The sequence below is a fragment of the Numida meleagris genome, chromosome 6 (genome assembly GCF_002078875.1).
Source record: "Numida meleagris isolate 19003 breed g44 Domestic line chromosome 6, NumMel1.0, whole genome shotgun sequence".
In the NCBI taxonomy this organism is placed as follows: domain Eukaryota; kingdom Metazoa; phylum Chordata; class Aves; order Galliformes; family Numididae; genus Numida; species Numida meleagris.
This window is the reverse complement of record NC_034414.1, coordinates 6,571,662-6,596,824: the sequence shown is the minus strand read 5'-3', so window position 1 is coordinate 6,596,824 and position 25,163 is coordinate 6,571,662. Positions and strand designations below refer to the sequence as shown.

The 25,163-nt window shown below is 39.1% G+C and overlaps 1 protein-coding gene across 1 annotated transcript in view; it reads right to left on the bottom strand.

Moving 5' to 3' along the window:
• KIAA1549L (KIAA1549 like) overlaps nucleotides 1–25,163 on the bottom strand; it is a 66,148-nt gene that overhangs the window by 30,015 nt on the left and 10,970 nt on the right. Inside the window, exons 7-12 of the mRNA XM_021403336.1 lie at nucleotides 24,508–24,567; nucleotides 22,817–22,968; nucleotides 21,215–21,386; nucleotides 18,485–18,648; nucleotides 12,290–12,480; nucleotides 9,190–9,317 (exon numbers count right to left, since the gene is read on the bottom strand). Coding sequence (XP_021259011.1) covers nucleotides 9,190–9,317; nucleotides 12,290–12,480; nucleotides 18,485–18,648; nucleotides 21,215–21,386; nucleotides 22,817–22,968; nucleotides 24,508–24,567 — 867 coding nt within the window. The remainder of the gene's footprint in view (nucleotides 1–9,189; nucleotides 9,318–12,289; nucleotides 12,481–18,484; nucleotides 18,649–21,214; nucleotides 21,387–22,816; nucleotides 22,969–24,507; nucleotides 24,568–25,163) is intronic.

The window sequence follows — 25,163 nt, the reverse complement described above, 5'->3', positions numbered from 1 at the left end:
GTCCTTTTTACTTTGCAAAGCAGTACCTCCAGCGGCTGCAAAGTTAAACCATCAGAATTTGTTGAGACAGGAAAAGACTTTAAAATCTTTCAACTTAAATGTCACAGTGAAGCATCTCTATTTTTAGGTAACTTTCACATACAATCAGGCTCCTTCTCCTCCAAATTTTGTTTGTAAAGCTGCGCTACTTTGTCAGCTGTTGAATCTTAAACCTAACTTTATCCTCCTTTTGGAATAAAAGATTGACTCTAAAACACGAGCACAAATTCTACAAAGAGATTCTTGCAAACATTTTTGAATAATTGTGCTATTAAAGGGAAGAATGTTTGCTCCATATCCTAACTGACAGGAGAAGAGATCCTCTGCTAAAGAACAAAGTGGTCTGCTCTAAATTTATTTCCTCTGAAAATACACTCTGTTTTAATATTTAATCTCTGCACAAATTACAATGGACTTGTATAAGCTCAGCAGTTAAGACAGCCAATGATTTCGGTTAAAAAAATATTTGACAGCGGTAATAAAATATGAACCTAGTGAGTAAGCTTATTATCTTTCTGTCTGCATTCAGTGTAGACTGGAGCTGATGCTACCTAAGCTTTTTGAGAGCTATATGGGTTAAATCACTGTGTCATTAAATATTGTCCCTCTGACTTCATGGAACTGTCCAAATATGATAGAGTCTTTAGACTGCCTCAAATCCCCTCATCCCTCCCAGGGTTTTTCAAAGTCTGAGTCTGAATGCTTGCAGAAGCAAGAAGATCACAAGCCTGGCTCACTGAAATTAACTGCCGGGCTCCCGCTGACAACCATGCTGCCAAGATTTCATATAGGCAAAATCTGATGAACAAAGAGCTAAGTGCCTATCACAGACAGCACCTCAATAGGAATGCATTTGCATGGCAATCATTACAAAAGGGAAGCATGCACATTCTTCCCTCTGGGTACTTTGAATAAGCTCAGTTCTCACGGAAGTTAACCGATGCAATTTTGGAAGGCAGTTTTTTCTTTCTGTAATTCACTACTGAAACTTCCATGTTATCCTAACAAGCTGCCTCATCAGTGACAGGGCTAATTTTAAGAGAGGAGATGGTTAACTTAATTATATTTTGCACAAGCAAAAGTGGTTTCTCCCAACAATTCAGGTGGGCTTGGATAGCATCCCATCTGTGGTTCACATACCAAGAAGCTGCATCATCACTTCTCCCTTGCTACTGCCTCAGTGTTTGCCTGAACCAGGCATGGCAAAGAAGATGGCTAAGCATCAAATCACAAAATCTGACTCTTTAAACATTCTCCGCGTATCCTACTTCACATAGAAAGCACCGAGAAGTACAGCTGGTTACACCCCAGTGTTTCAGAAGGACTTAGCTTGCCAAGCACCCAGCTGTGATCTCCAGGCACTCACAGAGCATGGCTAGCTACCAATCCATGGGTTGTCTCCTCAGACCTCATTTCAAGATCAGAAGCCTGCACGTTTGCCAAATCAGAGTTCCTCTGGTTCTAAGACACAATTAAAAAAAAAAACTAAGCAGAGAATCCTTCGTAACATACGACAGCTCTTTCTGATGTGGTGCATGAACGCAGAAGGCACAAGTGTCAGCCTTCTCATTTCTCCTGCATCTAGTACACTGCCATTTGCATGGAAAAAACAGCCAAGTGGAACTAGAAATTGGAATCATGTTCCACCTTAGCTTAGCATTTGTTCATTAAATTGAATTTACAATGTAGAAGTATTTTTTCAATCGCCCTTTTTTCGCTGAAGAGCAGTGAAGAGCTTATGATCTGCAGTTACCGGCGTGCTGCTATGGTTTAGATTGGCAGTGAATCATAAGCAAGTGCTGTGGGAATTTCAATACTTGCTCCTATCTGTCTCTTTCAGAGAGAATTCACAGCAAGTGTTTGACAGGATTGAACCACAGCCACCCCTTAACTTTAACAAATCAACCAAAGGAAGCTCACAGAAAAGTGAAAAGCCTTGAGTGTTTGCTCCAGTTTGCACTCTTGGCAAGGTAAGTCCAGCCCCCCCCAGTGCCTCAGCTAGGTAAGTTGGATGATCACAGGAAATTTAAGGAAACCGCACAGGTGTTCTTGCTCCCTTGCTTATTATAATTAGCACACTTGCTTATTATAATTAGCAATACATAATTAAAGCAATGCTTTTAATTTCTTTTCTTAAACAGATGCACACAAACATTTCTATGGCTTCATTGCTTCTCCAACTCTTGCTTGCACTGCATGCATGCAGACATTGCAAGACTCAAACGTTCAGTGAAATAAAATGGAAAAAAACCCCACCTATTTAATCACCTACTTCAGAGTAATTTACCTTCTTTGAAACATCCTGTGCTAGATATTTCATGCCATGTGATTCACTGAGATTGAATTACTCTTCTTAATCTTTCTTTGACTGAAGTACATTAAGATTTATCCAAAGCAATCGTTCAGTCAGGCTGAGCATCAATCGCAATGAAGATCAGTGTGGCCCTGGGTTTTTGGAGATCAGGGCCATCACTGGAGGTTTATCTCCACACCACAGCAGCTATTAGTACACAAGCAGTATTAATCTAGCAAGTCTTAAGGCATGCTCTTCTCCACTTTCAGCGCAACTCCTCACTGTTTTCAGAAGGCAATGCCAGCAGGTGGTGCTACCCACTCATACCACTGGTGCTCCAGTGGTAGAGGAGCTGCTGAGAAACTGCAGCTCTGAACGTTTAAAAATTAGCCATGTAGGATATTCTGTTGTTAATGTGTGTATTAATTTATAAAAGAGAAAAAAGAAGTTGCTTTTGTCAGCCTAAATTTCAATACTAAGGATCCACAAGATTTCTTGTCTTGCCTTCCTCTCCCTCCATGTCATCTTTCCTTCCCTTTCCAAAATCTTCACCTGTGGACTAGGTAAACTTAGAGCAAAATACCAGGAAAAAAAAAAAGATGTGTTGCCTTTCTCAGAAGCAAAAATTTCACTGATTCTGAAATCCCCAGAAAAATGGCATCTTCAGAGGAAAAAAAAAACAATATGGAAAAGCAACAGCTGGGAAACATTTGCTAGCAGGCAGACATGCTCTGCCTTTTCTTAAGTCTTTCAATGAAGCCTTAACATTTACTCTGTATAAAGCAAATGTGAACATCATAACCATAAACGCAGTATGCAATCAATTCTCTGAGGAATGGAAGGGTTTAAAATAATACAAAAGCAAACAGAGTATATTAAATGAAAATCGTAACTCTGACAGAGAGAACTAAGTCATGGATCTGAAAAGCTATCTCATTAACAAGAAGTCTGTATTTGAGTATTTCAAACAGAAACCCTGGCTCCTTCATGAAAATTACATCAGTAGCAGGGAAATTTTCATTTTAGAGAAAATCTCTCTATATAGGAAAAAAATGAAGAAATCATCTAAATCGTTCTATATGTCGACTGACTGTCTCCAGAAAGATATGAACAAGAGTTTTTAGCAGTAAAGAAATATATGCTCCTGAAGGAGTTTTTAAGACTGGTTTCTTAAAATCAGTATCTGAATCTATTCAGGACTGAAATTCCTCTCTAAGATACTGCAGTATAACAGAGTACATTCTTGCGCGCACACACCTCATTTCCAGTACATACCCAGCAGTCATACAGTACGATTCTAAGCCTTTCATGAACACCACAAACACTACCTATTCTGAGAAAACACCTTGTAGACTAATAGAGAAAGCTCAGTAATTTCCCCTGGATCTTACTTTTCTGATGTGAAAAGTCTGCTAAATGCCAGGCCATATATGTTTTAGGTGTTGCAGCCCTGGATTTGGCAGGGATTCTGAAATAGGAGTTACCTAAGCAGGTGGTTTGAGCATTCTGAACTGACATTAGCAGTTCTTTTATGGAACAATGTACACAGGATGTCTACTCTTCCATTTCCTGCTTGCTCTGTTCAGCTTCTATGAATCAATCTTGCCCTTGTAAAGAGCAACAAGGATTTCTCTTTCTGTATTTATGCCTTCAACTCCAAACAAATTTGTCTTAGTTACTTAAATTTCATATTCTCTCATAACGTGTATTTGCTTTCTTCAGTGCTGACATACAGTGAAAGACTATAACCACTCAAACTGCCACTGAATCTGATGGCACGAGCATCTACGCGCTCTTAACATCATTCCCTGGATGAAAAATGCTGTCAGATTCAATTAAGTGGCAAAGTAAAGCTCATCCAGAGGGAAGACAAACTTGAATTAAGAAATGTTTAATTGCACAGCCACCTGCCGATCCCAGATCCTTCAAAGGTCTGTTACAACAGGCAGATGAACAGCACAGGAAGCCATCTTTCTTGCCCAAAAAACAAGCACAGAAAGCAGCAGGAAATAGTATTGGCTACATCTGAAGAACCAAAGGGTTCGTGTCACTAGCAGGATGCTATCAGGGTCACAGCACGCTCTATAATCGAAAGAAACAAAACAAAAGCCAGCAAATTGAATGGAAAAAGTATGGGGAAATACTAGATTATGTCACACAACCTGAAGTCTAAGGGGATTTTAAAAAGAATCAGTGCATAAAACTTCCAAGAGGCTCAAGGAGAAAAATAACTTCCCAAAACAAGGAATTTCAGCTGTACAAGTGAATTTTGTTAATTCCTCCCCCATCCCATGATCAAGAAATGATTCCAAAGAAGTCTAGTAGTATACTGGATGGGGAGGATAGAGGGGATGACGATTTAGACAAGGATCCCAAACAACACTTGTGTAAATGAAGCAGATGCCTCATGATAAGGCAATGAAGGATGAGAAGAATAGACTCTTCTAACTACATGACAAATTCTTCCAAGCACTCTGATTTGTCAGCCTTTTAGAGACAGAGACAGTGTGAAAGGGAATCATTTCCCTTAAAATCAGTGCATATGCTCTAATGCAATTGCCTTGGCTGCTCCCATTCTGAAAATAGAAAGACAAGAACCTCAGAGAAGATAGAACCTCAGAGAAGATAGAACCATCCCAGTCGGCTGTGACCCTCTAGAGTCACTAGAGAGCTTGGTTGCGTCACATTAGAAAGCCAACATTAAAGAACCAAAAACTGGCAAGATGGAACCCTTACCATCCTAACTGACATTTCATCCCACCCAGCACAGGATGCATCCTAGAATATGTCAGATCCTCAAGGTATCTCTATGTCAAAGCAGACTGCTACATCACTGCTACTGGATTCAATCGCTGTTAACATATTTCATTTCAATTTGAGTCGCTGCAGACAACTGCTCAGAAATTCTGAAAAGCTGGCTCTGTCACTGAGCCACATCAGACAGCGTGAAAAATGTGGCCCACACTTCTGTAGAATAAAGGAAGCAGTGTATCATAGCTCAGTGCAGTTACATCCAAAAATTCCTTTGATTTTAGCTAAGTTAATCATACAGCCAAGTTTCCCCTCCAGTACTTTGTTCCTACAGACATCTGATTTTCAGAGATCTCAATCAGATGAGCTACAAAGAATAGAAGGAAAAAAAATGAAAAATTATGACAGCTTCTGCCTGGACAGAGAAAACTATATGGTCTTAGGAAAAGCTTCTGATATCTTAAAAAGGAGTGAGGCCTTTGACTGAACTACTTCTGAAAAGTTAGATGTATTTTTAAAGACAATGCCCAAATGCCTGGAAGATGAGAAGAGGTGTTCCAGGTGGCATTCCTAGGAGGAGTAATGGAAGGTTTCTTACACAAGGAAGAGAGCAACAGAATGTCAGCACTTTCAGCTGCTATTTTACGAGGGCCTAACATCATTCAGGGAGAAGCAAGTGGCCGAATCCACATATGCTTGAAGAATTACAGCAGCCTACAATAAAATCTTTCCTTCCTCTAGCACCTCACAAAATCAAAGCAGCAAAAGTTATGCACTTTTTAAAATACATTTTCATTCTTTCCTCTTGTCCAAAGTAAAAAAGCACAACTCATCATCTTTTCGACAGGAATCTTCCTGTTAAAACAATAAACGTTGTTCAAGAAAAACAAAGAAAAAATGTAATTATCTTACAAAAAATGTGTCACTATTGTAATATAAATAGATAATTTATTCTTGTTTTCCTTAGGAAATAAGGATTTTTTCCTTAGAAATAAGGCTCAGCCAAAATGTTCTCCTGATCCTCCAGACTACCAGGTGCTTAAGCCAAGCCTGTCAGCCTACAGTGGCTTCATACTGGTCCCTCTCAGCCCTGACACACTGCATTTGGAGTCAATTTTGATACAAACCATACAGAGTTTATGTACTGAGGTAACATCCAGTGCTGTCATTTTTCTGTGTAACTAAATGTCAGCAAGAAATAGAATCTAAAATTGGTCTGTAACTATGGCAACTAATGAACCATTCTAACATGGAGTCCCCAAATCAAACATGTGACCATCAAGGGATTCATTCCAGTTTTAAGATTCTGCTTTTCAGAGAAGAAAATATGCAGCTTCTTTTGCTGACATGTGTATTAGAGGTGGCAGCCTACAATCAGGCTTGAGCAGGTTGAGACAAACAGCTAAGACAAAAAACACCTTCTTTCTTAAGCTGGAAGGAACAGCAGCCAAAATGTTCTACTGATGCTAATCACACTGGATATAGATATTTCTTTCCAAAATAACAAAATGCCAAAGATGACAACAGCATTTGAAATTATAGTATTGAGGAACAAAGCATAGCTCAGTGACAAAATGTAAAGGCTGTCTTCATTTATGTTTTTTAATTTCTACTTGAACAGGCATTTGGTATGACACAGCTCCAAAGCCAGAAATACATCTGCACACACATGTGAGAATAAATATGACGCCAGCTCTGTAATTCCGGTAAGGCCACTTCCTTTTCCATGACCCAATCTTCCTTCTTTGAAGCGGTTCTAAAATGGTTGTATTGGGGAACTCTCTAAAACAGTTATGCTTCCCGCTAGAAAATTTCCATCTCTTTCCCAAGAAACCACGTTTATTCCTCCTCATACCTTCTGGAAACTACCAGGTGATCCTTTTAACGGCCACAAAAATGAAGTCCCTCTAGAACTAGCTGAGGTACCTATCAGAAGGAGAGCTCTGCACAACAGGTGTTTCATGCACAGGTTCCTTCCAAGTCAGAATAATCAGACAGCAAGAGCTTATCTTTCTCCCATTTTGTATATACATTGCACTGTTACTTTTTAAACAGGTAAATCCTTCTCTTTCATTCTGCCATTGGAGTTCCAGATCTTGCTGCCAGCATGTGGTAAGAACAAACAGCAAGAATCCCTAGTATAAATGGAGTATGGACTGTTTTCCTCTATGGTGCTAGAAATCATTTAGCTCCTTTGCTGCTCCAAACAAGAAGGACTTCAACCACATTCAAAAAACATCATCATTCAGGCCTTCTTTTCCAGAAGAGAGAAGACAGAAGGTAAAATAAGCAAGGAAAGAATGCAGTTACCAGTTTTCCAGCGGAAATTGAGAAGTATATAGTTACTGTTATCAAATAAATTTCAAGCTAAAATGAAATCAGGATTTGAAATAAAGAAGCAGGATTGCCATGTATGACATGGAAAGGTTTCTTTAAAAAACAAGTGCATGCTCTAGATAGAAATGCAGTACAGCCCAGGATGTTAGATGTTAGGTTTTTTTTTTTTTTAAACAAGAAACTGGATGCTCTTACCAATTTTCTTAGAAGATTTAAAACCTAACAAAACAAAACAAAGAATACCATCACTAAATCATTTTGCCTACATGTGTAAACATCACCTGACCCTGCTTTTGAATATTAGCTTTCTTGGGTAAGGAAAAAAATCGTAAAAATTACAGATTTTAACTCTGGAAACCGTAAATGTCGTTGTCTTGTAAAAAAGACATACATTTGAAACGGTAACAAAGAACCTACAAATTTACTGTCCTTAAAAGTTAGAGCAATGAATTTTTTTTTATCTTGATTATGAAGGAACAATCTCTTTCAGATCAGTAAGAATACGTATTGTTACACGACTGGAGCAATCAGTAAAGTCACATGTCTATTAGAAAAAAGCATTGCAAGTAACAGACACATTAACAAAAGAAAAAGAACAACTTCTTTGTGTGAATTTGTAAGCCTGCATGAATCTCAGCAAAGCTGACTGAAAAACAGAATACTATATTTAAATCAATTATATAGTTCCCACAAGATGCAGTGCTCTGTGATACACGTATAGAAAGAAATGAGGACACTTAAAAAAAAACGTATGATTTTGCCATACAGAACAAAGGCCATCTCTGTTGCTACATACCTATCGCTATACTGCGCTGTATTTCTGCTAAGGCAGCAAAGCCTTTCTTTGCATGACACGTCTGTATGATGAAGATGCAATGATGAAGAGATGGCACAATGACACACCAGGATTGCCATTAGAATGCTCCACAGAAGCTACTCAGGTGACTTACTGGAGAAAGGAGACCTACATTTTTTCTTTATCTGAGTCCTCATTACCACACATACAGTTTTAACAAAGAAGAATTACAAATTTCTGTCAATGACAGTACCTGATGAGGTCAAATCCAATTTAATTCCTTCCCCTTAAGGGGAAGCGATCAGTTGGTTCAAACACAGTGTTTTCTACTTACATGGAAAATATAGCTATGGAAGCAAAGTCGTAACTCAGAAGAAATAAGCAGAGAGATTGACAAAAGAAAAGCAAGGAAGAAAGGGGACTGGATCCAGCTCTCAGCAGATGTTCCTGACACATCTCAAGTCACAAGTCACCACCATCAACCAAGGGCTTGCAAAAAACATGCTAAGAGCATCAGGAAAAGCCATCAGTAAGCACTAGTAACAAAAAGGTATGATAAGGAAGATTAGAGATGGGAAGTTAAAGCTCTGAACATCTCACACTTTCCAAATTAATTTTTACCTATTTAATTAATCGTCAGAGCAATAACGGAAATGAATATCCTGCACAGAAAAAAAGGTGTAAACCCAGTCCACCTAATAACCATCACTGCGCCATTAGTTTACTGATTGAAAAATAAATAAAACAATCACAGAAAACTTGCAACAACCCATGCATAGAAAGTAAACACCATGCTGCTTCATGTGAAAGCGAAAAATAATTACAGGCAGCAAAGGGCGTGAAAGCAGCTGCCTAAAGAAAATGCCTGAAGGACAGCTAAAGGTATTGGAAGATGGTTGTGACGTAGCTACTGCCGCTGCGGGTACCACGATGGGGCGGCTGTGAGCAGCTTTCACCAGCAAACACTTCTCACCGTTTCTTTTCCTGCCTTCGTCTTTTGTCACTTTTTGCGGTGCCACGACTTTCTGCGGGGAGCTCCGGCTGGAGCTGGGCTTTCCCGACTCGTTGCTGATGATGGAGCCGTTCTGGCTCGGGGACCGGCTGCAAGTAACCATAGCAACAAGGGAGGCTGTAAGTTCTTCTTCACAAACCTCGTTTCAAGGTTATTTCATCTGCACAGTTTGCAGCACTGTGTTTTCAGGTCTGATTTTGTACCAAAACAATACAGATTATAAACAGCATGCACAAACACAGTAAAAGCAGCAACAGAGTGACGGTAGGAAAGCACTGCTCCTCAATTAGTTCGGGGCTAATAGGCATCTTAAGTGACACCAAAAGCAGTCACTTCTCATGCACAGCCCCCACAATGACAGAAGCAGCACTGCAGAGGACAAAACTCCCTGTTATTAATTCAGTGTCTTTATGCAACTACAATAAAGAAGACTCTTGCTTTTATAAATACAGCTAAATTAATTTCTTCATTATTTAATTTGCATCAGTACACAACTATTTTCTCAGCCACAATGCAAAATTCACTAATTCCCTTCACATGTATGCACGTGTAGTGCGGTAAGGAAATTCTCCTTTTTACCTGTTTGCATTTCACACAGTTTAACCAGCACCATTATCTGCTGAAACTCCTAAGAAAATGTTCTCTTTGCACAGGCATTGCATCTCCTTACACTGAAAGTGCCCCGCACGGGCTGAGGAGGCAGAGCACAGCAGCCACCATCAGTGCTGGCTCTCAGCAAGGAGCAACCCTCAGAACACGCAGTGCACCTCTGCCTCTGGATGCTTTGGGATCAAACTTTCAGGTGAAGTTCTCTTCTTTACAGGGAGGGAAGATAATTGACTCTTAAAGTACAAGTCAAGAAAAATAGGCCAAAGTAGAAAAAAATCAAATTTGGTGCTACTCCAAATCGATGCATGATGTCAAATTGTTCCTAGAGGTGAAACTTGCCATCTATGGGACTTGTGTAGTTACTCATGCACCTATCAACAACTAAACATTCCAGATTGTCACAGATGGTGAAAGGATAATTTCAACAAGTTATATCTAAGGAGAAAACTAGACAGAAGGACTTTTCTTTACAGAGAGAAATCCAACTAATTCTACTGCTGTCAGAAAAACTTTATATCCAGAAATGGTATCAAAACAAAACCACGGTGAAGACCAGTCCATGAATTATGGCCATACTGTATTGCCAGGTTGAAATATTCATTTACCTCCTGTTCTGACTTTCCTATACATGTAAGTAAAGAGCATTTACTGTAGTCAGAACAAGGAGGGACAAGTATGAGAAACTAATTCCTAGGGACCCTCTTTTGAGGATAGCCTGAGTGGAAAGACATTTGATACCAGTTCTTCCCAGCTCCATGACTTCAGGAAAACTCAGCGTGCACTCTGCCTCAGCTCAGCCTGAGGATTTTCTCGTGAAATTCTACTGAAAATAAATATTCTTGTAAAGAAGAATTTCTCCCCTGTAGATCTACTTGTCACTGCCAGTGAAGAGTGCCAGCATATAAGTTATTCCAAGGACAGACCAATACCTGAAGAAAAGCTTCTCCACTTTGGAACAAGGAAAAGAAATAAGTATAGATAGCTTGCGCAATGATTTCCGCTGCCACAAAGCTGAATATTCATCTTTTTAAAGTGACCGTTGTACTTATTATCTGTGAAGTTTCCTTCGATGATAATATGAGAAGATATTCTGATCAGTTACCCGCCACTTCATGGCAGTTTGATTTAAATTGACCTTTCCAGACGGCAAAGTAACCAGGATGAAAGAGCAAATACATAAAGGTCAAGAAATATTTCTTCATCTTACGAAATCATTAAGTTACATCCCCAGACACAACACAGGAATGAAAAGAGACTGCATTTCCACATGTTCTCACTTTTTCCTCCTTTGGGGTGATTACTTGAGCAACTCTGAAGAACCATTTGCTAAGAAAGGCACGCAGAAGTATCACAGGTTCAGTACACTTTCATGAAGAGAGTAACTTGCCCAGTGAATTCCTGAGTCAATATTGCTAATCAATATCTGCTTTTAAAAATGGGCAGATTAAGTAGAGGGGGGAATTTCTACACCCATTCCAGGGACTGAGTAAAGTTCCTAATCACTTTTTTAAGATGATTAAGCAATATAAAAATTTACTTTTGTGTGAGCGTGTGTTTGTTTTAAAACAGTCCTAGAGAGGTTAAAAAACATTTTAAAGAACATTTTCTGCAAAGGCTTATCTGTGATAGCACAGCACCAGGAACCGCAGCCGGTGTAATGGTGATCTTCTGTACAGTTTCTCTGAGGATGATTCAGGGTAGACCTTACATGAAACTTCCTAATGGGAAAGGCAGTGAAAAAAATATTTCTTGAAGAAGCTGTAATGATTCCACCACTGGAAGACTTGAAATAAAGTTGAAGTTCAGGCAGGGGTATATTTGACCATATGGTGGAGTAGAGCAAGGGCCAGATAGGTTCCTGGAGGGAAGCTTCTAATCTGTGTTCAACCCTGAAGACTTACTTTGAAGAGACTGTAAACCTGAGAAACTTTACTTCAGAAACCAATGTGATCTAGTCTGTCCTTACACACACGAAAGCTTTGTCCTGCTATAGACACTTAAGAGTCTAGAGGTCTTTCTTCAGTGATCTAAATCCATGGATGTTTAGGGTTTGCTCTTCAGCTAATGGACTGATGCAATATGTCAGTAGAGCTAAGGCAATTTACAGTCAAAGAAGTCTTGTCTTTTGCTTCATTTGAGAAATGATTGGTGTTCATGCTCCAGATTCAGTGTTTATTTTAGATTTGTTTCTTGTACAAGGCCAGCACACACAAGAGAGTCACATTCCAGTTAACTCCTCTATTCATGTACAATCTGTGAAGACTTCACTTTAGTTTATCTTTCATTTTGCAGCAAACTTACACATCCAGTACAGACTACTGTTATGCCAAGAATATATTGTGGAGGAATCATCTGCCACACGTGGTGCCCGGGTACCAAACCTTACAGTTTTTCCTAAGCCATGGCAACATGTACCCTATTTACCCCTCAGCAAAAACACACAACTCCATACCTTTTCCTTGTTTCATTGGATTGGGCCGTTTTAATGGTGCTCCCATCCTGAGTAATTTCTCTCTCCTGGGAGGCAGGAGCATCTCTGACTGGAAGTGGAAGTATGACAGTCTCCTGAGTTACCGGTAAAACTTCATCTTCCGCTCCCTGCTGACCTAAATGTTGCTTGGCATAGTCAAAGCCTTGTACTGGCTGCAAAAACAAGCGGGAGAAAAAAATTTCCTGAATGCATCATATGTTAAAACAAAACTGAATATGCAATTTTCCATTACCTCTTCACTTGTTTAATTAAATAAGCTAGAGGTGAAAATGTGTAGATTGCAATACGAATGTCTAACAAAGCAATTTTTCTGATGAGATCTCATACATATTTTAAATGTGATTAATTAGTATTAAACTGATCTTGGCTAACCCTTCTTCCTGTCTGAGCACCCCCAGAAATTCCTTTGACAGACAATGCAGAAGTGAACATAAAGAAAGAAAATAATAAAAAGGAGAAAAATAAGACCATATAGAAAACTAAAACCTTTCTCCATGAAAAAATCTTCTGTTGCTAAAAAAAAAAAAAGTGGGAGCAATTTATTCCAGATCAAGACAAAGCAAAAAAGGCACAAATGAATGTTTCATGGGCAAAATTTTCCCCCCAAAATTGTTATTCTCAGAATAGTGAAATCATGTTCCCTCTGGCTTTCAAGTTGCCTGCTGGGAATGTTCTTATTGATTTTACTTGTTTCTCTTGGAAAGTGCCATTTGCAAGAGGCTTGCAGCCCTGGCAGCCAAGCGTCCTGCGCCCAGCCTGAAGCCACAGCTGTGCTTTCCCTGCTGCCTCCGCAAGCGAAAAGCAGAAATGACAAAGGCATTCTGGGCAAAGCAGCCACTGAAAAGTGGATTCTCCCAGAGAAATTAAATAACTCAAGCAAAATTTAACTTTCAAAAAAGCATTTTCTGTTGGGAAGAGAAGAACCTCTCAGACATTCCTGACCAACTCTGGGAAAAATACATAACATAAAAAAATGTTCTTGCTACATTCAACTGAGTTAATTTCTCCCCAAAAACAAATGTTCTTCATGAATTGCAAACACTATTTGTAGAAGGCTAAAAAACATCAAAAAACAATTCCAAAAATAGGTAATGCTGATTTTAACCCTCAAACTTATTTCGGGGAACACATCAAAACTAGACATTTAAAACTGAGTCGTCTCTCTCAGGTTCCTGAGTATTTTCATTCCAGAAGAAAGTCAGACCAATAAAAAAATCTGCTGATGGCACAGAAAAAGAATGAGCTCTGAAAAAAAGAAAAACATTTCTCCTTGTTCTGCCCCATACTGAATCTGGGCTATAGCTAAAAATACAGATAAATTTCATAAGCAATCTCAGTCTGAAAATGAAAAACTTGGAGCTGTCTTCACCTTAAAATGAATAAAAAAAGAAAAAACTTATTTATGGGATTCTGTATCGCGTTCCACATCTGCTTAAGCCAAGGCTGATGATTTCTAATGTGCTCAAGTACTTCAGAAATCATCTGATAAACAGCTCCAATGCATGAAGGAGATACTAATCGGGCTAACACTGCTCTGGGGAGCAGATGTCTCCACGCACTGGCACGATAGATCTTGCAGTGTATCAGAGAAAAGCCAATTCACCATCACTACCCCATGGCAAATCATGATGCCACCACTCCTGACAGCTTTCTGCTTGCCCTCCTCCGAAGGCAAGGTACCAAAAAAGCAGCCACTAGCTACCAAGGGAGAAAATGAGAAAAGGAAGTAGTAGCTGTGCAGAGACAGCTAGGAATAACTACTGCACACAGTCCTAGACAGTGATTCTTGTAACCAATATAATGCTTTCCAGCCTTATTATCTATATTAAACATTAGTCAAGACTATCATGGTTATTCTGCAAAAATAGGCAACAAAAAAGAAAACATGATTAAATCAGCTATTTCTCCATGCTTTTCAAATAGTAGAAGTTACAGCTTTTAATTCCTATTTTACTTTAAGAAAAGAAAAGAAACAGAAGAGACAGAATATGAGCATTTTTACAGAACTCTAGAGTCCCAGCTTATATGTGCCAAAAGAACAAAATAAAAGATTATTTTAATCTAAATTCTACTTACCACCATGTCTGGTGGAAGAGAAGGAAGAGCTGAAAAAGCCATCCTCATCAGCGGACATATTGCGTTAAATAAAATTTGATCTTGGAACCCTGCTCTGAGAAAGTCCACAGGAACAGATGGCTTTACCACCCCTGAAGGGAACTGGCAAGGCTGAATCACGATCAGGCAGTGCTAAGGCACAGCAAGCATAGGTGTCCAATATGGCCACAGTACTCAGAGAGACCGACGGAGGGGGATTTGAACATGGATTTTGAAATAATACATGATTAGATGATTAAATTACATTGGCCGGAAAAGGGTAGAATGAACATGGAGAAGTGTTTCTGGGACATTTTTCCTTGCAATGACTATGAAAAAGACACTGATGTTAAAATAAAAGAAAGAACAAAAAAGGGAACAAAGAAGAAGAACGGGTGGCTATTCCCTCCTTCTACATATATACCCACATACACAGGCAGTGTCTGTGTTTGTTTTTTTTTTTCTTTTCCATGCCCTTTACCAAATGGATAGTGGCTCTTTTCTCATGGCCTAGACTATTTGCTTTCTCATGTGGGTCTTAGTCTGCAGATCTTATCTCTGTTTACATGCAAGCTTATACTGTCATGCACTAAAAGAAACAAAAGATGATAAATCAGATTACAGCCTTTAAAAAAAGCATGCCGTGAATTCAGAAGCAAGAAAGGTAAAAGCTAACAAAGTCCAAAACCTCAAAGCAAAAACAGCATCTCAAAACAAAAGCAGCATTTCAAGAACATTAGAATTAATTCCCTTTAGAATTCCACCTATTCTTTTTTTACTATTTTTTTAACTTATTTTAATTTCACAACTGCAAAGTTGTGAAAAATGAAGAAATTTTTTTTAAAAAGGTAACGTTGCCACTTCCCTCCAACTTAGTCCTGATGTCACTGGTTCCTCGGCCAATTCACAACGGCAACAAAACAAAACACAATTCCTAAGATACTATAAAACACACAGTACAGGAGAGGTCATTTTTTAAACCCTACTTATTTAGCCGTCAGTCTGTGACAACAACAAAGTCATTCCTAAATTACCAGGCAGAGGCAGCAATCCTGCTGTTACATCATACCCCACTCTGCAGTAAGATGTTTAAGCTGGGCGTTTCATTTCCCCTCCGTGCTGTGTTCAGGCATCCTACCCGCTGACATGGGATGAGTGAGTCCCTGAAGGGCTGTGGCAGGCAGCTCTGCTCGGCAAAGAACTGCAGCGTCCCTCTGCTCACAGCAGCAGGAGGACTGCAGCGAAGAACAGGCTGCTCTGCTCTGCCAGCTCCCTTGGTACAAGGGAGCACCACTCAAAAACAACAGCTGAAACCCAAGGCTGCAGGCATCCCATGACATTCTCTTCCTTATATAGTTTACCGTATATTGAAAAGGTATATTTAAAAAAAAACATTATAAGGATATAGAAGCAAGTCTCAGGCCCACATAAACAAAATATTAAAGCTGTTCCTTAAATTAAAAATCACTCTGCTGCAACCCCACTTCCAGACCAGATGCATCACTGATCACACAGTCTTAGGCACTTTTCTAAGCAATGAAATATAATATAGAATCATAGAATGGTTTGGGTTGGAAGGGACCTTTAAGATCATGTAGTTCCAACCCCTTGCTTTAGGCAGGGACACCTTCCTCTAGACCAGGTTGCTCACAGCCCCATCCAGCCTGGCCCTCCAAGGAGGAGGCATCCAAAACCTCACTGGGCAACCTGTTCCAGCATCTCACCACCCTCACAGTAAAGAAATTCTTCCTATATATTCATTTAAAATGTGATGTAGATGTGACATCGTCAGCTACTTGTATTGCCAAACTGCGTGGAATGCAGCAATTACAGTTCAGGCAGTTACTGCTATTCCTGAGGTTACTACTTCTGGAATTAAAAATAAAAATGAAACTGTTGTTTTCAAAATGATCTTATCTTCCCAAAATACATTCCTTAGTCTTATTTTCAGTAAAAATGGTGAAATCAGCAAAGACAAAACCAGTCCATTTCCACCCTGCTGCAGGACTCATTTACGGTTGATATACCACTGTATACCATAAGCTAGATCTGGCCGAACCTTTCTGATGGAACCATCTTTGTGAAACTAAGCACAAATCCATTTAGCTTTCATTCTGAAAGGAATCACTTTCCACTTAGCAAATTACGTTATATTTTACTGAGTGACAAAACATCCCCAAAATGATCTGAAGATGCTTCTATACTAGCACTTCAGTTTGGATCGGGAGTTCACCTTTGAAGTAAATCCCCGAGTTACCTTCACTGCCCATACTTTGATTCACATCACACTACAATCTCAGGGCTCACAAGCCTTCTTACAGATGAAAGAAAAATAGGAAATGTACTCTCGAAGTGGGCCTGTTGCACTGAAGTTGCAAATGTGAGCAAATGTGCAATAAAATCTCTTGAAATGAGTGTAGAGGGGATGCTGGCAGCTCAGCCCCAACTGTTTTGTTCTGCAGATCCAATTCCTGTGTGACCACACTGACTGCTGGTGTAAATGCAGACTGAGGGAATAGGTTTCCACCTGATCACCTATATTACAGCCTTACTAATTCTGTCATCTTTGCAACAACTCAAAATCGGAAATTCTTATTCTTTTTGGAATGATAACTGTGGAATATTAAAACAAGTTCTTTTTCTGTCTTTTTCTTAAATAGAAATTTCACTCAGCAGTAACATATCCCACAATAATGACAGTTCAAAACAATGTACAAATTAGTCTCACTTTGCACTTCAGCTGGGACCTAAGATTGCATATAAGAATTAAGTTGTGCACTGTATTCACAGTATCCCCTAATAAAGCATGGTCTGTATTTTAGACATTTCGATGGGACATTATGCGATATTGCAGTGATATTCATGTTTTGTGTGTGTTTGAATATAACTTGTTTCAGTTTTCCAGATCTAGTCTTTAATCTACTTTGGTAATATCAGCTAAATCGGTAAGCATATTGGAAATGAAATGAAAATGCCTTTTATGTACCACTTTTGATACAGCCGACACCACCTGTACCTATCTGCAGCTGAGCTAAGATGAGGAGAAAGGACCTGTCATATGCATCATGCCTTCCTTCAGCTCTCAACCCAATCTACAATTCTCAGCAAAGCTGAAATCACAATAATCCCGCTGTCTGTAGCATTAAGAAACCGAAGACTTTTTTTTTCCCCATTTCAATCCCATACCAATGGAAAAGAACAAAGCCAACTAACTGAAAGGGTAAAGGAACAATAGAACTTACGCGCCCTCTATCTGATACAAACTCCTAACTCAGTTGGGCCTGCCTAAGAGCAACAAGGCAAAGGCATACTCTTTTTCATTACAGCGACAAAACAGTATTCTGTAACATTGTTTCAATCTGGAAATATATTTGATTTTGAAAAAAAAAAAATCTTCCAACCAATATTAGGCTATTAAGTTTAAGGAAAAAATAATTGCATGAGCCTAATCAACGATATCTCCAAGTAAATCAGAACGTTCAAAAACATCTAAGACAGAAAACAGCATTTGGAGAAATTTCCTGAAAAAATTCAGAGAACATCTTCTCTGAACTACCAGTTGGATGGAGCACTTCTGATTAGGACCAGGTCTGAACTACCGCCAAAGCCCACAACTGCAGCTGTTGCCACCTGCAGCACATAGGTGCAGCTCTGGCCGTGGGTTTGAGAATGAGATTCTAAGGCAGAAATGCTGCTGACAAGACCTAAGCGTGATATTCCGTTTCCCAGTCTGTAGCTCAACTTCATCAAGGAATCAGCAGCTGTTATTATAGCCTACTTAGCCCCAGTGGCAAAGTGCTTCCCAGCACTGGGTAACAGTTAACTCTGTCACTACTACCTATGCAGCAAACGAGAAGCTGTGAAGCAATGTGATGAGTCCTGAATAAAACAGAAGGGTAGCTGCTGTGACCAGAGGTATCAAGAATAGACAAGTGCAAAGATCCAACCTGTGATCCGCAACCATCTGAATTCCAAACATCCTTCAATTACACCTAGCAGAGAATCAGAGCAAAAATTTCAGAATGCAAAGAGATGTCTTGGACTTGCAGACCAGTCACTCACTTTAGCTCTTTGAGGCAGGTTCATCATGGTATCCGGCTTGAAGTCATTCTTGTTTTTTCTGCACAGAACTGCTGTAATGATAATGATGATAACCGTAACCACAGCAATGGGAGCCAGGACTGCTGCAATGATCCACAGGTTGTTTGGCGGGTTCTTCACCACAGCTATAGAAAATTGCAAATCAACTTGGTAAATTTTACTGTGTAAATTAAAGATGCACATTGCTTCCGATAGCACCTTCAACTGCCTCCAGAGAATGACTAGTATAAAAGGATTGCTAGTAACCTATCTATGCCTTTATGTTTTTTAAGTTAAAAAAAAAAGAATCAGCAACACTGTTCAATTCACGTATCTCTGCAAAAGCAGCATCAGCTCCCAAGTCAAGCTAGATGATGTTAGATACCGCCCAAATATTCATTTACAGAATAAGTTAATTTTAAAAAGTGGTGTAAGTAATACATTCTGAACTACTTTTCAAGACACAACCAGCTTATAGTAAGATAATACGTGTGGTGGAAGAATACACACAGAGTTCATGCCTGGTGTCACAGTCTTAATGGCCCTACAAGAATAAATTGGGTCAGCTTTTTCAAAGACAGTGAAGCTAAGCACGCTAACAGTTATTACTGACTCCAGCAGGGCAATAAGAAAATGTTTCTCTTGTGCTCTAGAAATATTTTGCAGATATATTAATAATGGCATCAGGAAAAAGGGTACATTGCAGAAATTGAGTGGTACTTAAATGCTTTTAGATTCCATTTCAGCAGAATAAAGTCTTTTAGTATGCATGCCCAACTCATACACATATAAGAGAACCTCCTGTTACATAAACCCCCTTACCATTATGTTTCTTTCTTGAAAAATACCAGATAATCTCCCTATGATTCTGCATTTTTCTTCAGTGAAATATTTTGTGGTCCTCAACACACTTTCTCTATTTATTTTCCTGTGCCACTGTTCGCTGGCATGGATAGGCAACTGTGAACATATCAATGTAAAATAGCCCTTTCTCTTTCCTTGGGGACTAATGCTTTCAAATGTCATTGAGCTTATATTAGCTGTCAGAGGCACACAGCATCTTTCAGGATCAGACTGAATGCACACCATAATGCTCAGCAGCAGTTACGAAAGCTAGCTGAAAGTGTGTTTGAAGGCTGAGCCCATTTTCTTTGTATACCTGCAGCTTTCTTGCAAAGCCAATGCAGTCTGCCAGGCCGAGCAGGAATAACACCATTATGTACCTAACAGTAACTGTATGCTCACAGACTCTCCAAAAAACCAAGCTGAACCCCAGGATTAAGTAACCTTTCAAGGTTCACTTCCCAATGAGCTTGTATAATTCTAAATAATGACTCTGAACACATACTTTAGGAATGAAAGAGCAGTGGGGAAGGAAGGAGAATCTGGCTTTTATCAGATAATAATAATAATGTTAAGCATAATGCTGTTGTGTGAGCAGAAAGTTATTGAAAAAATACAACTATTCTTTGTAGAGGATGCAGAAGAAACAATGACATTATGACAAAAAAGGACAAACATTTCAGAGTCCTGGTTTTAAACCCTGAATTCAGTTACTGGCTTCCAATGTTACCTTCAATAAGTCAATCTGTTGCTTATGCAACTCAACAGGATTTGGGGGGATTTTGAAGCAAGTTTTCATTTTGCTCTAAAACTCAGTCCCTCATCTATGAAATAGAAACATTCTTTTTCCTTTATTTTTGTTGTTATTATTCATGTGTCTAACCAGACTATAAGCTCCTGAGGGTAGATGTCTTTTCTTACCGCATTTTAGTACAGAACTTTTCAATCTGCTATAACAGAATTTACGAGCAGAAATGAAATGCACATGAAATATTTTCTTTAGGAACACAAAGGCTGACTATGAACACTGTGCCTAAAACGAGACAAATTGATTTCTTTCCTTACTGAAGTATAAAGATAGTTCTACCTCCTACATTTCAAGCACTCCAGTTTTGGAATCTCAGTTACCCAAGGTCATGATTTCCATTTCTGTACTTTTTTTTTTTTTTACAATACTGTATGCATGCTCAACTTTTATGAAAATCTGTAGATGAATGAGGCTGCCTCATCAGATCATAGAAGTACAAAGATTATCTGCAGCGGATGTTATGTAATTACCTAAAAACCCATGTAAGTAACAAAATTCCACAGCGTTACAAATCTGCTATACATTCTCTATAGTTGCTTTAGTAAAAACAAAGCTACTAAACATTCTCACTGAAAACAAAGCAGTTTAGAATTTAAATGCTAGGCTTCATGGAGGCAGGAATGGATATCTGTAATTTCAGTCCAATAAAAGTCAATAACAGACCATGATCAAATCAAGGATCAGGTACAATATACAGTTCATTCCCTGGAAATGATACCATACTTTAGCCTTCTAACTCAATCATATGTTTATGGGTAATACATCAATTACTTATCAAAGCGGGTCCTTCTTTTCCCCATTACTTGTAATTATTTCAGTATCACTGCTCCTTCAGGCAGAGAGACGGCTGAAGTAATGGCCCCAGAACATCCCATTTTACATGCTGTTTAGCCAGTAAGGAGATCCAGTATGGAAATCCACTCTGTAAGTTTAATTTCACCTGGATCAACACCTCAGAAAATTGGAAAGATTCAATTAGTTGAAGGCATCAATTCATACGTTAAACTGTCTTTGGAAGAAAAAAAAAAAGATTAACAGAGAAATTTGAAAAGGACTCTTACGATCAGCTTGAACTTGAATCACATAACCAAGTGTCAGGGCCATCCGCTGGGAGTCAACAGTACTCAAAATTTTGGCAGCTGCAGTGCCCAGCAAAGGCTTCCCATTGTATAAAGTATAGTATGTTAGTTCAGCTGGCTCCTTGGGTCCCGGAATTCGTTGGATTTTTACCATCTTTCAGGAAAAAAAAATGAGAAAATGAGAGAAAAAGATCAATTGTACTTGTATCATATCATTGAAAAACCAGCAGGAAGTCACCTGAAGGCAGCGCATGCAGAACGTCAGATCTGATATAAGCATAAGCTGCAGGCAAATATTATGAGAGGAGCAGGGTTTCCCCTCTACGCTACAGTCTACTAAGATTAGTGAGGACTGACTGCCTTCATGAAAATCCTTAAACATAATCCTAATGCAAAGGAAAGGCATACAGTAAAAAGGAGAGGATCAAATGCTTGGACAATACAGTCCTCTGTAAAGAGAGAACTCTTGAAATCTGTCCTAATGTTGAAAACTACGCTTCACTGACACACTGCAGCTGAAAAATTTCCCTCACATTTTACTGCCATTTTCATTATTTTTGATCCCAGACTAACAATACAAAGAACTGTGCTTGCTCAGTTTTATTCAGGAAAGCACCAGCAGAATTTTGAAATTGTACCTCTGCATTTCCTGAGATTAGAGGAAGTGTCAAACACTTTGAATGACGAGAGCAGAAAGGAATTTCGGGATTCTTCTCTATTGCATAATAACCTATTAGATGTCATATTTTCATGGAAAATGTTACAAATGTTCACGCTACCAGTACGTAAAAACGTACTCCTTTTTCAGATTCTTTAAGTCAAAAAATATACAGAATTGTGGGCAAAGAAAAGTGGCCATTAGTTTTTATGTCTCTCAACAGGTAATTCTTGAAAAATAACACATAACTAAAGAAAAAAGCAACAGCTTGTCATGAATTTCAGAAAAGAGCCTCTCTCTTTGAATCCCCCACAACTAGCATCATTCGGCTGAACTAGCGAGAAAGCAAAATAAGACCGTTTCAAATAAATGAATGGTAAATATTGCTACATAGTAGAAAGACGATTAATAAATTACTCAGGGCTCAGATGTCTACTTCATAACGTGATCTGTGGACATACGATTTGATGACTAACCTTGTATAAGGACTGCTTTGCATATCTTTGCAACAAAAAGGTAAAGTTCTGCCTGCATTGAGTTATCCCCATGATGGAAGAGCTAAGAAACGCTTCTTTCCATACTTAAGAACAAAAATCAGAACTACTCATTACGTTGAATAAGAGACTTTATGCTAAAATATGTATATTGTATCAAGCTTCATAGCAACCAAAAGACAAAATATTTATTGACACTGATTAGCTAATTGCAACTCTTAAAAGATGAGAGGCATAAAAACATGGCTGATTTCAGTAAAAGGAACCTGTTACTAATGCCACGTGTATTGCATGTGCTGCTTCGGTGCTTGTGAAAAAAGACAGGAAATCTCAACACCGTTAAAGAGTTTTCCCCACAAATTCAGGCAGCGTGCATCCAAACAAAGCTCTTCAGAGAGGACGTTTAGGTGCAGCTGATGTCATACTAATCACCTGCACAGTGTAGCTGCCCACGGTGGTGGCACGTTTAAAGCGTCTTCCTTGCTGATGGGACATCATGAACAGCGGGGCCAAGCGTTGCTCCATCAATCTTGCAAAGCTTTGATTGTTCAGTCCCAGTAATGTAATATCAACCCCTTGTATAACTGTGGGAACGGAGAAAATCACACGTCAGCACATCTTACACGGGTAGATTAAATAACACATGGTTTGCAAGGCCGTTTGACAGGCATGTACCAACAAGCTTAGAAGAAAACTAACTGGACACTGCTCACTAGAGTTCTGCCCTCTCAGTGATTCCCAGCAGAGATACAACGTGCTTCTGTCTTACTCACTGCACTGTTCTTCTCAGATAATGCCAACGATGCTTCAGAGAATAAAATCTTCCCACAAAATTCCTAAGCCATTTGCTTACCAAAATGGCTCAGAAAAGCACCTAATCCATAATCTCCAATGTAAAGGTCAGAGAAAACCTGTTTGGGAGCTGTCTGGTTTTATGCTTATCAAAGGAACAGCCAGATGCTCCCGTTAAGCAAACAGCGGGGCTTTTTTTGCCCAGCAGTTTTGAAATGTGAAATTGGAGTTCTGCACAATTGTTTAAAAATATTAATATTTGGGAACACTGATCATTGAATAGTTATTTCCTAAATGCTAATGAATGTAAAATACACACTAAACTTACACAGAGTTCAAATAAGTGATACAGCATGCTAATTACATTCATAAATATGTATGATTTGACAGTGTTATTGAAAAATTCAATTGGGAACATCATGAGGGGTTTTTTTTGTTTGTTTTTTGAAAACAGTATTTCCATTGTAATACCAACAGTATTCCATCACAGTAAGTATGCAAAGGCAAAAAAAAAAAAAGGCAAAAAATGGAGCATCAGTGGGGGAGCTGGACTTCAGAGGATAATCATCTCTGCATAAACTTATTTTTAACCTCAATATTACAAGTAGATGTAACAGGCACCAAGTCACACTGGATACTGGAAGCAGATTACAGAATTTAAACCATTTCACATCAGGCACCTTTTCCTTTACTCTCCTGAGCATTGAACAACTCCAGCTACAGACACACTGATAAGGCTTTGGGATCTACTGACTCCGAGAAATCTGGGAAAAAGGGTCTTGCTCTCCTGCTCACTTAGCACTTCTTAAGTCAAAACATGTCTGAACGAGAACTTGATACCAGTGAAATGATTTTTTTTCCTGTAAACAGAAAGTTACGCATTTAATTTTCAGGTAATAAATGCAAAAGCTCATAGACTCAGACACAGGAAGCACATCCTAACACACTTTCATTGGCTTAACAGACGACCTGTTTTTTCTTCCTGGGTTTTGTCTGCAAGCCTCTTTTGATTTCAGATTTAAATCCAAGTCCCAGAAAAAAAACAGCTGTGTTTTAATTCTGAAAATAGCTGTCCTTATAAGTGCTTAAACCCAAACTGACACAAATTCTGAGGCAAGCGTTGGACGCAGGGGAGTTCTCCGCTCAAGATGACAAATAACAGTCACGTCCAAGAGTAACTTTTGATACATTTATCCAGTTGAATGCAACTCAAGCGTTCAGTGGGCAGCCATTTATTTTTATATAAAATTACTGTACGGATGTGTTTCTATAATTGAGTACGATAAGTTATTCTCTGAAATGCATGGAAGACAGAAGGAGACTACAAGTACCTGTGATCACCCAGTAGTCTCTAGTTGACTCTGAGACATCGAGGTTTGGATACTCCAAAGCTTTAAAACAAAAGCAGAAATTATTTCATAGCATTTCAACATCTTACACATTTTATGTCCCTGAACAACACGGTTACCCAGACATCGATAAGTAAGATTGATCTATACCTTTTCTATAAGGATAGTTACATAACTGCTTAACTAAGGAAGATGATCAAGGGGTTTAATTTTCAGGATTACAGTTTCTCTTCTGTCTGAAGAAGGACATGAAATGTAAACAGTATCGGTGCTGCTACGCAACACAGAACATATGAGGAGGCTCAGGGGAGACCTCATCGCTCTCTATAACTACCTGAAGGGAGGTTGTAGTGAGCTGGGGGTCAGCCTCTTCTCTCTTATAACTAGTGACAGGACGAGACGGAATGGCTTCAAGTTGCGCCAGGGGAGATTTAGGCTGGACATTAGGAAATGCTACTTTTCTGAAAGAGTGGTCAGACGCTGGAACAGGCTGCCCAGGGAGGTGGTTGAGTCACCGTCCCTGGAGGTGTTCAAGAAACGTTTAGATATAGCGTTGAGAGACCTGGTTTAGTGGGGTTATGTTGGTGGTAGGTGGATGGTTGGACTAGGTGATCTTGTAGGTCTTTTCCAACCTAGCT